Raw genomic sequence first — 14,018 nt, forward strand, 5'->3', positions numbered from 1 at the left:
CCTTCCTCCAGTGTGGATCTGTCAGTAACTAAGGCCACAAGGATGTTTTATCACCTGCTCACTGCTGCATTGGGTTAATTTTCAAGATGAGTCAGGGTATGAGAGGTCACCCAGCTGGAAAGATGAATTGGAGCCACCACCAGCCGGACCTGCCTTCTGTACATCATTGGGGTCCAGACCAGGAGCATCTTGCTGCACGTAGTGTCAATGCCTCTCCCCTCATTTCTGGTCCCAAGGGAATTCACAGCCTCTTTCCAGCAACCCTGCTCCTGCCCCAGCCTCTCCTTGCTCCCCTGGCCCTGAAGGCACAACCTGAACTAGCTCCATGCGCTATCTTGGCTTCTTAAAATCCCATAATATCTATATAAAAAAATGACTCATGTCAGCACATAGCATGACCAGAATATGTAGGCAAAACAGGCTGACAAATCAGAAAAATACACAGAAGACTGAGTTTGTTTTCCCAGTCCTGGTTTTAAGGGACAAAGAAGCGCACCGAGGTCCTCCTCCAGCAGAGCTCACTGGAGCAAGCCTGAACTCACAATGTTTTCTCTTTCTTTTTGTTTTTACTTTGTTATTTCAAAATACAATCACAAGTTTTATCTTCTTGATTTATTCTCGCTCACAGTACTCTGATTTGAGAATCTGTTTCAGAAATTTTCTGCTGAATTTTTAATGATTTAGGAGGTGACAGATAACTGTGGTTAGGGTAGTGTAGCAGCAGTTTGGGGAGCTGGCAGTTCATGAGGTCATTGCCTTTGCAAAAGAAAGGTAATTACCAACATTCCCTAAGTTTGTTGTGACATTGATCTCCTGAGACCTCAACAGATCTCTTGCTGCATTTGATTCCCTAATAATTAACTTCACATTGGTCTACAGAACTGACACAATCTTGTGTTGTTGAAATGAGTTGCAGGAAGTCACAAGTTAACTCCAGGTTGCTGCCTGGAGTCACAAAAAAAAAAAAATGCAGCTGGAAGGACTTCAGGAGGGTTCCTGGTCCACCTTTATGCTCAAAACTAGGTCAGCTGTTTCTCTCTGTCTTAGCATTTATCCACCCTGTTCTGGAGACAACCCATGGCATCCCAAAGTAATCTGTTTCAAACCTTTATTACCTTTACCACTGGAAAGCTATTTCTAATATTGAATCTTTTCTGCTAGAGCTTCAAAACATTATTTCTTCTCTGAGCCTTCAAGGCCACAGAGAAAATCCTTTTCTACAGCAAACTTCTTAATATTAGAAGATTTTCATCATAATTTTGACATGTTTTTTAGGCAGACAGCTCCAGTTCTTTTACTATTTCCTTGCAGGTTGCACATTTTTAGATCTCTAATAATTACTGATGCTGTCATCTTAATTTCTTCCTGGAAGTGTGATGCCTAAAACTGAGTATTATGTCCCAACTGAGGCTGTACCCGTCATCACTGCAGAGCAGAACAGAGGGATGACTCAGTCTGTGTTGCAAACCATTTTCCCTGACATAGATTCCAGGATTCCATCCTTTATATCTCTGATGGGATATTGTTCACTAATAACAGCCTGTTTTTTGAAAAGCTACTGCATAGCCTACTGCCCCTTCTGTGAGTGATTTGTCCTGCTTGAAGTACCGTTCTTACTTGCTTTTAACTTTTTTTTTTTTTTGTTAAGATTATTTACCCAGTTTTCCAAAATTGATTTGAATTCAGTTGTTGCCCTTCCACTGCTCTTCCCAAACTTCTGCTTGTCCTTGCATCATACTATATAGGCACTTGACAAACGTATTCTGTATTTTACTGTCCAAGTCATCAGTGAGAACCCTGAATAAAGTCACACTTGGGACAGGCCCCTTCAAAGCCTCTAGCTGTATGACCCACAGAAAACTCTCTGGACACATTTATAAACCAGTTTTGTACCAGTCCCTACACAGGTTCCTCCAGACTATCTGCCAGCAGAAAGGATTAAAAGCATTTCTTGCCCCTACAAGCACCAATGAACACTTTATCAGAGTACATTGGTGTGGATTCAGATCCTGTTAGATGATATTAGAGAGTGGACCCGAGACTCCATGGTGTTGTTTTTGATGGTCCCAACCACTGAGTGAGAGGGGCGGCTGCCTCCTCTAGGAGCCTTTCTTGATCTTCGGCCTATTTTGTCTGCTGCCCAGTGTTTGTTGCTCTCCCTGTGGCAATCCATCCTGTGACGTGACTCGGCATTTGTTCATGTTCAATAACAAAGAGCAATGACTACGTAGTAACACAGCAGAGGATGACGGACACCAACAGTCAACAGCTCATGCATGGTCCTGGCATTGAGGTTAGGGATGGGTGGCCAGAAGCCAGCACCCACCCTGACTTTTGTAAACTTCTGCTTACAGAATTGCCTTGGAAAGTAAGGACCTCTAGGTAGGGTCATAGCAGCTGAAGCAATAACAGAGGCCATTGTCCCCTCATGGGGACTTACTGTACAAGGCAGATAAGAACACAGTCATTTCCATTCAATTATTTTATGGCACTGAGCTAAACCCTGATGCAAATGACATTTGTCTTCCTAAAGAAGGGGAAGATACAACACAGAAACAGAGTGCTGGAGTCCTTGCTGGGCAGGAAGAGGGCTGCTGCAGTCACTGCAGGGCAAAGCCTGGCTCGTGCTGTGATGAGCAAAGGTCCTGTGACAGGGTGAGGTTGCTCAGGGATGAGAAATACTTGGGCAGCATTAGTTCCCTCTCCCCAGAACAAGGACAACAGGGAGCATCTTGGTTGGGCTGGGAAGCAGGAAAGCATAGAGAAGACAGCTACTCATGGCATTGCTCCAAAATGCTGTCCCTTCTGCTCTTTTTGCAGCTATGCTGTCTGCTTGCATTGGGCTCTGTGGTGACCTTTCCTGTCAAATGTGTCCAGTTTCCCATTGAAAAGGATTAGCTGGTTCGCTCTAAAAACAAGCCTGGGAGCAAGCGAGGTTACCTACAATGTGGAAAAAGAGCCAGACTTTCTGTGTGGGAAATATGATAGATGGTGATCAATAGCTACAATTTATTTGAGATTTCTACCAGAGTTACTGCACAAAAATTGCTTTCAAGAACGATAATACACCAGTAATTTCAACTTCATTGCAATTGAGACGTCTACAATCAGATTCAATCACTGGAAGGTTTTTTGAGTTTGATTAGTTCTCTCTCTCTCTCATTCATAACTACTGTAGCAGAAGTAGCTGAAGAAAAGGAGAAAAGTGATTGCAAATTGTCATCTGTAGCAGACAAATCCGCCACAGTGGTAAATAAAAGGCAGACTGTTTCAGAAGCAATGGCTAAGTAGTAAGATGATCCATGCATACCTTTTGGGTTGCCAGTGTCATCCCAACAATACATGCTCTGCTTGTAGATTTTCCTGCAGCACCAGCTCATAAAAACATGACGCTGTGAATTTAGAGAAATGGCAAAGGGTGCAATGAATCAACACAAATTGAACTGCATTATGCACAAACAAGTGTCCTGGTTTCAGTTAGGACAGAGTTAATTTTCCTCCTAGTAGCTGGCAGGGTGCTATGTTTTGGATTAGAATGAGAAGAGCGCTGATAACATGCTGATGTTTTAATTGTTGTAGAGCAGTGCTTACACCAAGCCAAGGACTTTTCAGCCTCTCTCTGTCCTGCTAGCGAGCAGGCTAGGGATGCAGCAGGAGCTGGGAGGGGACAGACCCAGGACAGCTGACCCAAACTGGCCAAAGGGGTATTCCATACCATCTGACGGCATGCTGAACAATATATAGGGGTGGCTAGCCGGGGTGGAGGGGGGGCCGGCTGCTCGGGGATAGGCTGGGCATCGGTCAACGGGTGGTGAGCAATTGCATTGTGCATCACTTATTTCGTACACATTATTACTATTAATACTATTATTATTATTATTGTTGTTGTTATTCTTTTCCCTGTCTTAATAAACTGTCTTTATCTCAACTCACAGGCTTCACTTTCCCGTTTCTCTCCCCCATCCCGGAGAGGGAGGGGGGAGGGTGAGCGAACGGCTGTGTGGTGTTTGGCTGCCAGCCGGGCTAAACCACAACAACAAGGCACTAAGGGAAGTGTTCGCATCAACTGACACTCTTGAGCACTACGTATTTTGTATTTCATTTTAATGTGATCGTTTCTTTCAATTACTGACATCTAATGAAATTTTAGTAAATGTGAAATGTAAATAGACAGATCTCTTCAGTTAAGCATGGAAAACACCTCTGTAGGAAGCAGTCACACAGCTCATTTGTATTGAAGGTGAAAGGATAGCGTGAGATAGAGGCCCTTGCAATGTTTCATAACCCTGTCATTTATCATTGCCTATTGGATTCTAATTCCTGAGGCAGCTTATTGGGTCTGTAGACTGCAAGCAGGAAATGATTATATTTGTATCCAAAGCTATTATAGAAAATGACCCAACAGTGATCTTGCAGTCTAAAAATTTCTAGTGAAGCTTCTGTTCAGAATTGTCACAAATGTCCCCGACAGTAAGGGCTTACCAAAGGCACCCTGCATGGTATTAATAACATCCTCATCAACTCTCATCAGTATCACTGTTAATATGGTTTAATTCTCATTCTCCCAAATTGAATGTAGGCCGGCTTGTCTGGAGTAGCTGCCTAAACATGGTGCAAGAGCCATAGCCATAGAATAAGGGATGGGGAATATATGTGGAAACAAATCCATTGCAAGGGATTCATAACTTGCCTGGATCTGTCCTGCTCCCAGGCAGGATCTCAGTGTCCACTGCAGGAGGAAGGAATAATATCCCACTCCACCTAGGAAAGACAGCTTTATTGGCCCAGTTTCTGGGAATCCTCTTTGCAAGCACTGTGCAAAAGCATAGTCCTAGTTTCTTTGAGCTTTCTGCAGCCAGGAGGTGTTGTCAGTCACCTTGGTGGGAGTCATGCATCTGGGCACTGGTGAAAGGGAATGGAGCAGCTCTGCATTTCCTGTGTGCCAAAGTCAAATTTGTTGGAAGAGGAATCCAACGAGAGAACTGGCTGCAAACTTCGTATTTTATTTCCATGGTCTCTCGTGATGAGAAGGAAAGATTGGTGAAAGGGAAAAATCCTCATGTGAGACGAAATCCTGAGGCAAGCTTTATGTACCAAATCCTTTCGATGCTTTTCGATCTTGAGCTCATGGTAAGAGCAGTTGCCTCTGCCAGCATTACAACATCAGCTGCTGAGAGGCTCTGGCTTCAGCTGGGTGCCAATGTAACACAAACAGCAGTGGTTCATCTGAATGGGGAAATTAGCTGGATCAGCTTTAGCAGAGTAAGCTATTTGGCAGGAGCTGCTGTGGAGTAGCTTCCCATGGTGGGGGCATTGCCTCTGCACAGGAGGGTTCACCGGGGGTGCTCTGCTGGCAATCCCCAGCCACGCTGCCTCACTGCTCTTTATAGGCTGTCTCTAAAAAGCTGTGCTCTGCAGCTACCTATTACAACACAAGCCATTTCCTTTTAATTCCTCAGAGCAGCAAAAGTGCGTTTACATCAAGTTCCAAACATCCGTGCTTTGTCCCAGAACCATTTTCACTATCAGGCCAGAGGAGGATGGGAAGGAAAATAGAAGTCCATCCTGCAGGCAATGCAGAAGTGTGAGAAAATGGAAATGTATAGGATTATATAAAATAATAATAGAATAATAGTATCAAGACAATGGGACAAATTACGTAAACTAGTCTTACACTTCCTGTCTTGCATGCTAGTTTAATGTCTGTTGAGCAGAGTGGCTGTTCTGGCTGTTACGTATTTAAAATATTACGTATTCTGGCTGTTATGTATTTAAAATATTGTGTGATCATAGTGCCCAGGCCAGATGCCAGGCACTGTTCCTTGTGATGCAAAATGAAATGATTTAGAAGGAGAGGTTGCATAGTTGTGTGGTTTTTAAGCTCTCCTGATTTGTGACCCTCTAAAATCTCTCTGTGGACTGAGGACCCCTTTGGAAATGTTGCATACTGCAGAGCAGTACATGAACTTGTTCTTCCCAGTCATCAGTCATGGGTCTCTGAGAAATCATTTGTGTGGGTTTACGGGTCACAGACTGCGAATGAGTGGTGTAGTGGGCTGGGATTAAGCCACCTGGGTTCCTACCATGGAAGTTAGGTATCTGAACACATCTGAAAGACTTGGCACCAGGCATCAGTTGGAGTGAGAACATGTACAGGGACAGCTATTGCAGAGCATTTGGACAACTGGAGGTTCCCCCCCACCTTAATTTGTGACTTTTCTGTGCCCTGAGAAACAGCCTTTGCCCTGTTCGTGCACTGTGAATTTACAGATTTTTCATCCATCTTTCTAATGCAAGAATTTCAACAGCAAAGCACACAGGCTTTTATTCTAACACAAAAAGAAGCACATATTCCTTTTCTCTGACTGAAATCTCAGACCCAATTTCTTGCTCCACAGCACACTACAAAATCTATACACCTGCCTCCTTCGGTGCTGTAATGAAGAGAGCTGTGACCTGCAGCCGTTCTGTCTTCTCAGTGAACAGCAGAGCCAGATCTGTAATTCTCCCAGCTGCAGCACTTGGCTTTCCCTGAACGGTCAGATTGCTCCCTTTAGCCAGGCTGGTCAGGTAGAAAGCTGATAGTGCAGACATTATCAGGCTAAGACATTAGTGGCAGTATCCTGTGGATTTCTGTGGGGCTCCCTTTCTACCTAGGATGATTTTCTACTGGCAGCTAGCCTAGCTAAATTGGATGAAAGATATACTATCCCTTGAGTTCTGATTTGCTTTGTTTCTTCCTTAATCATGCTAGAATATGAGTTTAAGGCAACTGACTTGATATTTAAACTTGCCTTTCTCAGAACTGTGTGCTGTAGGGAAGGTGAAGGCACCTCTCTGGGAGAGGCCATTTACAGTAAAGCAGGAAGCATTCACGAGAAACCCCAATCATGGAGGTTTGAGACCCAGCCACCTCATCGGCCATGTCCTTGGATGGTCCATCTCGTGGTGTCAGGCCAGCTGGGCTGACAGCTTCTGCCTCCATCTGCCCTTCAGCCTCTCTGGGGCTCTGACCAACACAGCCCCAGGGCTAAGAATTTGCAGGAGGCGCAGGAGAACACATCTACCTTGTAGTTTGTGCATTAGCTTCCCAGTAGCTACCAGCTACTGAGTATCGCTTCTCCAGGCAAACCTCAGGCCAAGAAAATGCTTTGGACTTCTAAATCATGTGTCAGTTCCTACAAAAACAAACAAACAAACAAAAAACAAAAACACCCACAAACCACCAACACCACCAAAAAGCTCCCAAAAGCCTCACAACTTTTACATAGTTTGACATGTGGCTTTTTAGATGCGAGCACACTGCTCAGTCTGAAGTTCCGCTGGCCATGAATGGTGCCTAAGATGGTTGTGAATATATTTTCTAGCTCCTCACAGCCCATAGGCATCGTCAGTAAAATGTGCTGCTGTGCTTTACTGACAATATGCAGTTTTGCTCTCTGTATCAAGAAATGGACACAGTATTTATTTATGGAAGAATGGCTATCTTCAGTAAAAGGGTATCTTCAGTAAAGAGCTGACTGTCACTCTGGATGAAATTGTGACCCCCCCCCCAGAGTAAAATTCCAGAATATAGCAGATGCCAACTGTGTCAGAGTTGCACAAGGCCACCATCAGGTCTGCTCATTCAGCCAGTCTCTGCTTCACAGAACCTGGCTTATCTACGATTCACTAAACCAGAATTTATTAAATCCAAATTTTAGAAGTAAACTATGAAATACTTCAATAGCACTGAACACACTCAGTGGACTGTGCTGTGATGGATGTGAGTCAATTGGGTTGGCTCAGAGTAGGTTTTGATGCCTCCCCAAACTCTGCATGCTCTTCCTTCTTCCTCTCCATCCTTTCACAGCAGACTGTCTCCAGGGTGGGGCCACTCACTGATATTGTGCTTCTCGTGGTGTTAGCTTGGACCAGGACCATCCCATGCTAAAAGAAAGGATTGCCACTTCTTGGACTGAAGACCCTATTCTTGAACTAGACTTTTAATTGAATTTGCAGGCTGCGTTTCAAAAGAACCTTTAAGAAAGAAGGTCCCATGGTTATGAAGATGGTTGAGATGCTCACATACATCCATGTTGTGGGGAAGGGGCAAGAGGGATAAAAGAGGCGTGAGAAGGTAGAGAAGGAGGTCTGGTGTGGAGAGGCAGACACAGCCCAGTGGGGTGGTCAGAGGACCTGAGGGACTGATGGCTCCTGGGACCTTCATGTGATTGCACAGCAGCTTGGGAAATGGCCAATGCAAGCTTGCCGTGAGGGTATGCTTCTGCAATGAGATAGGTCATCTCCTCTTCTAGATCCATGGCTCTCCCCATGCAGAGTGCTCTTCTGAGGGCCTTGTGGTAAAGAGCAGAGAAACAGCAAAACAGCTTTTAGTCTCATATAGTCAAAAGGAACCAGTCTTTGTGGAGAGCTGTTATCCAGGTTCTCGTGATTTCCTCTTCTTTGTCAACTTCATTTTGCCTTCCTTCAGCGTGGCCAGGAGGTGCTTGGCTGGGACAGGCAGATCTGCTCCATCCCCATCTCACAGGGACACGCCATGCAGCTCTGGGTGTGAAGAGTTTACAGCAAAGCCCAAGCTTCGTGGACACATGGGAGTAGGCAAAAATAGGAAAACTGCTCCCTGTCCCAGCACCAAAGAGCTTCATCAGGGTAAGGAGGATGTCCTATTGCCCAGCATCTTCTCCAGCTCTGTTTCTCCTTACAGAGTCTCTAGCTGGGCTCTTACTAAGTACAGGGTATAGGCATTAATCACAAATTCTACTGCAGACTTACAGCAGATACACAAAATCTCATCTCAGACAAAAACTTCCTAAACAGCATCATTTTGTTTTCTTTCTCTGCATCTGCTGTAGGCTATGAAGCTCTTCAGAGAGGAGAAGGAAAATAGGGCAGACAGAACTTTGGAAGAATGAGGCCAGGGGAGACATGCAGACTAAAATCTTAATTTTTGCATCCGTTGTTTTGTCTTTTTTAAATTATTTTTTAATTATTTTTTAAATTTTATTTTATTATTATTTCATGGCCCTTTTAAATTGTTGCCATCATATAGTTTGTGTCACCCTGGAAAGCATCCTGACAACTTCCACTGTGCTGGAGGCTGATTACAGTCTATGGTTAATATGGGGATAAGTGCTCATAGAATGAAAAGACAAAACAAAAGACAAAAAATTGTTGAGCTTGTCTGAGGAGAATAAAGCGACTAAATCTGTCTTGTAAAGATAAGGTAAAGGAATAGCAGATGGCAGATTTACACTTGTATGTTGGTGCCAAGTATTGCCTCAAAAAGGGTCTGGTGATGGAATTGTTTTTATGTTACGATAATTAACAGAATGAATCTTGCCATGAAAAAATCCAGAAGGAGACACAGAAAAGCAGTACAATTAAACATTCTCTTTATTGGGGCCTTGCTCCAAAGTGGCACAAGTGATGAATATGTTTTCTGCTGACAGTGCCCATCAGTGCTGCTAATGAAAAGACCCACAGTCACATTTTACACTTTTATTTGGATTTAGATCAACAACACATATAAGATACTTTGGTCAAACACAAGAACAGGTTGCTATGCCGCTCTTTCCGGGCTGCAATAAACATAGTAAAGTGGAAAAAAATGCTGGTTCTCCTGGAACACCGAATGTAAATCTTGGATTGGCACATACAGCTAATAAATACATCATATGCACTTAGCACTTTAAAACAGAATTGCACATGCAAGATGTAACCAGGCTATTCATCACCTTCATCATTGTCCCTGTACTATTTTTTTTAATGCTTTCTGCTTGCCTTTTTCACAGCAAGAAAGACTGTAATTTGCTGCTCTACTCAGTATTTCAGTGATTAGGCTGGTGATTTTGACACGTTCAGCAAAGGTCACATTGAAGTCCTTCCTGACAGAATTGGCATCTCCTCTATAGCTCAGCTCACTCCATTATGCACTGTAGGCAGCAATGGAAATCCACCAAAGTGAGGTGAGAGGTCTGCCGAAAAGCCGACAAGAAGAGGTTAATACCAAGCAAAGATACAGTAGAGGGACTGGCGTGAATGCAGCTCTTACAATATCAAGAGTAAATACCACTACCACACAAATAATGACATATCAATAATATATTGTACAAGCTTATACAGCAACACATGTTGATTTGCAACATTGTACAGTTTAAATCTAAAGTGCACAGCCTCAATCTGAGGTGACAAAACAGTACTATCAATATAATAAAGGCAACACAATTACAGACACAATTTATTTCCTTCTTACTTCATGTCCTCATGATATTACATTAATACTTCATTTATGTATTTTAGATTAAATTAAAACCACATTGCACTTCTTATTTTCTCTTCAAGTATTTTAGAGCCAGCAAAACCATATTGCTTTACAAACAGAAGTTGGCCGTTTAGGCGAAGTTAAACCAAAACTTCAGTAGGATTATAAATAGACAGGCCTAAGCCCCATAATTCATACTAACGCTTCCAGATACCGAGGGGAAAGAGGATAAACTTCAGCTGCCATCTCGGAGTCACCACTAATGTTAAGGAATGATGCAGCACATGAATTCTGCAAGAGCTGTGCCTGTGAAGGCCAGTGAGGCTCCGTGTGGACTGTTCTAGGCAGATGTAGCCTAAGCTCATTTTTTTTTTTCTGCAATTTCAAAAGCCATGGCAAACAGGGATGTAGTCCAGTACTGGGAGAAGCCTCTGACAAAGTTTGTTACTTACGCTCCATCACTGCCATTTGGACTATAGTCACGTTTAGTTTAGGCCTTGTCCTGCAGACCTGCACATCTGTGAGAAGTCTTTACCCTCTTAATGTAGCTTTATTTAGAAAGAAATTCAGTCAATTTGTATTTTCGGTGTAGCTTTGCACTGCACATAGAGGAAATTGTTACAACATAAGCATTTATTCAGACACATTACATTTTTTGGATAGGCTTTTTTACCACAGGACAAAGAAACCATCCAAATACAACCTTATTTCAGTCTTGGTTAGCACTGTATACTGATTGTGCGTCTGCTTAGTTAGGCCAAGTGGGAAACATAATTAGGAATAATAGCATCCTATTGTTGTACTGTAATTGATCTTATTAAGTGGTTTTAAGAGCTGCAGTACTCTTGAGGTTTTTTCAGTAATCAGTCCTGGAGATCCACAATCCATGTGACATGGAGAAATGAGGTATGGGTACCTCTTCAGAATGTATGTGGGCTTATGGTTTAAAATAAGCAGTAATAAACATTTGAGGCACCTCCATCAAAAGAAAAAGAATTCTAGTTAATTTTCAGCTTCTGTCCTTGCAGTTTTATAACCCATATAAAATAAAAATATATAGTTTACAAAATAGGATTTTTTAATATATATATATTTTTCCTTTTGTAAAACTATACCTATTTAAATACATTTGAAATGTTGCTATAGGTAAATTAGAAATTCTTTTCTAATACTACGAAAAAGGCAAAATACTTTCACTTTTAAACATACAGCTTGTATACTCTGTTTCTCACCACCCCCTCCCCCTTCCCCCAATTTGATTTTGTCACCATTTTGGGCAAATTTTGCATCATTCAGTCTGATTGCTTTTCATTTGAAGTAGTCACTGTTAAAATTTGGGGTAACATTTTAAGTATCTTCTGTTCTTCCTTATTTGTTTCAATGCAGCTTTTTGTGCAGCTAATTATTAAAGAGGTATTCTAAAACGCAGGAAAGGACTTTAAAGGAGCCATGTTTCTTGATTTTAAACTGTACTCTACTCCAATGCCACAATATAGAAATAGAATTACTTTGGAACAAACTACAAATACATTCGCACAGTTTGTGACAACTTAATTGTCTACTTAGAGGTCCAGGAACAGACTTTCACACCCGCCTATTATAAATCTTGTCCCAGGCGCTCTATTTCGTCAATCAGGAAATCAATGTCCTGATGAGTTGCTGCTGGGTTTGAGATGACCATCCGGAAGAAGTTCACTTTGTCTCCCAGAGGCTGATAGCTCACCATGGTCGTCCCATACTCCATCATCCTGGCTTTTATCACTGGCGCCACCTGCAATGGCATACAACGAAAAGCAGGGGATTATTTTTATTAATAGTAATATTGTTATTATTACTATTATCATAACAAAAAGTGGAGTATGTTTTCTTTTTTTCTTTTTTTTTTTTATAAGGATGAAGAGTTACAAGAAATGTTAAAATGAAAATATGTCCAATGTTAATAAAAAAAGTTAACCTCTATGAAGGAGTAAATGGCTTATTGGAAAGGCATTGGGTTTATCTGGTCTCTTTACCCAGCTTTTAAAACCATGGGGGAATTTTCCCTCTCTACTTTCTCAGTATTGCTGACAGGTAACTGGACACAGTAACTTGTGCTTGTAATGCTCATAATCATTTTCCATCTTCTTTTTGTATGCCAGAGTGCCATAGTATTCCCACGCAATTATTACATTTGCTGGGTTTACCAACTGTGGTTTACTGTAACCAAACTTGAATACACACTCTAGAGAAGAGGCAAACCCAAGGAATACCAAATGTGGAGACCAAAGCATGATGGTGCCAGGCTAACCTGCAGTAACATGACGATGGATGTGTCATTTGCCAGAATAAAGTGACCTGAGCCCATGCTCTGGAGCTCATTCTGGGGCCTGCCTGCCTGTCCAGATTTCACTGTTCACCGCCCAACATCCTGGGGGAATGCTTCTTACCTTCATAAGGCGGCTCATCCTTTCTTCGTTGTCTTCCATGCTACGCAAGCTGGGAGGTATATACCAGAAGCAGACGTTTGTGTGCTGAGGCTAAACACAGAATAATAATGGTTTATGCTGCAAGAAATGCTCATAATATCTCACTTGCAATTAAACTCATGCCTTTCCCCCTCTCATGCATCATATTGTGACAGCAATCAATGGCTTTCATTACTGTAGTCCGCTGAGAGTCATCATCATTATTAATGCAGAAAGGATAATTTTAGGCAATTTATTCCCAGGATGTCAGATGCGGAAACACATCACCCAGCTGTGCAAATATATTTATCCCCTACTGAGAAGCATCTAGATTTTGTAGGTGCTGTCCCCCAAGGAGGCTGAAGGGAATACGGATAAGGCAAATGCCTATTACAGATAATTTAGAGGCAAGGACCGTGTCATTTACTGTTATTACATGACAGCATAATGTAAAATCTGGCCCTGTAAACAGGAGTCACAGGCAGTGCATGAGATAGTCTAAGATTTTTTTGTACATTTAATGAAATTTATTACTTCTCCATTTGATTCAGCTAGCTCCTGAATTAATACGTATGCATCACAGTGCCTTAGCTACTTCAACTTATGTGGGAGCACCAAGTGGAAAGGCAAAATCAGTTGACATTTTCTGTATTTTTGCAATCTCCCAACAGTTGCCTGCCTCACCATGTTCCTCTTTGCTGGATGCTAAACGCATGAGTTAGAGCAGCCCTGACTGCTGTCAGTATCTTTACCCATCATGAGACTCAGTGGACCAAATTCAGTGATGATGTGTAAGGTGTGGGAACTAAATTACATAGTGGCATGCAGGTATGGATCTGTGATCTCTGTTTGGAGGCACAAGGGTGACATTTATCCTTGTGCTGTAGGTACTTAGGCACTGTGGGTACTTAGGGACTGCAACACGGATGGTCCCCACAGGTCACCCCAGGTCCCTGTGGGGCCCCTGTGCTTGCTCACTGGAGGCTGCTGATAAATGAACTTTGCACAAACAACCTTTCACAGCTACATGGAGCACTGTAACCCACATTCCTAACGGACCATGGAATTACAAAACTACAACCTTTTTTTATTGTTTGAAAGCTGGTTCTAATTGTGCGTGTGCTGCTTTACCCTGAGATGCCTGTGTTTAGGTTCAATGGGGTGAAACTGTACAAACTGGTAACTTATGCACAGCTGCCTTGTCCCTGGATCCCATAATGAAGAGAGTTATCAGCACAACAGTTTTGTTACAAGGGACACTGGTTTTTGCTATGTGCTCTTTGGTTTGAAGTGTTGGTAGCATCCCGTTA

General features: G+C 42.5%; 1 protein-coding gene across 2 annotated transcripts in view; it reads right to left on the bottom strand.

Annotated features, from left to right (window-relative positions):
• Positions 1–9,373: 9,373 nt before the first annotated feature.
• GAD2 (glutamate decarboxylase 2) overlaps positions 9,374–14,018 on the bottom strand; it is a 38,217-nt gene continuing 33,572 nt past the window's right edge. The window contains exons 15-16 of one of the 2 annotated variants that reach the window (XM_040548170.1): positions 12,691–12,780; positions 9,374–12,035 (exon numbers count right to left, since the gene is read on the bottom strand). In XM_040548170.1, coding sequence (XP_040404104.1) covers positions 11,862–12,035; positions 12,691–12,780 — 264 coding nt within the window. In that variant the 3' untranslated portion in view covers positions 9,374–11,861. The remainder of the gene's footprint in view (positions 12,036–12,690; positions 12,781–14,018) is intronic. The other variant, XM_040548171.1, reaches the window with a different exon arrangement.

This window comes from Cygnus olor, chromosome 2 (genome assembly GCF_009769625.2).
Source record: "Cygnus olor isolate bCygOlo1 chromosome 2, bCygOlo1.pri.v2, whole genome shotgun sequence".
NCBI classification, from domain to species: Eukaryota; Metazoa; Chordata; class Aves; order Anseriformes; family Anatidae; genus Cygnus; species Cygnus olor.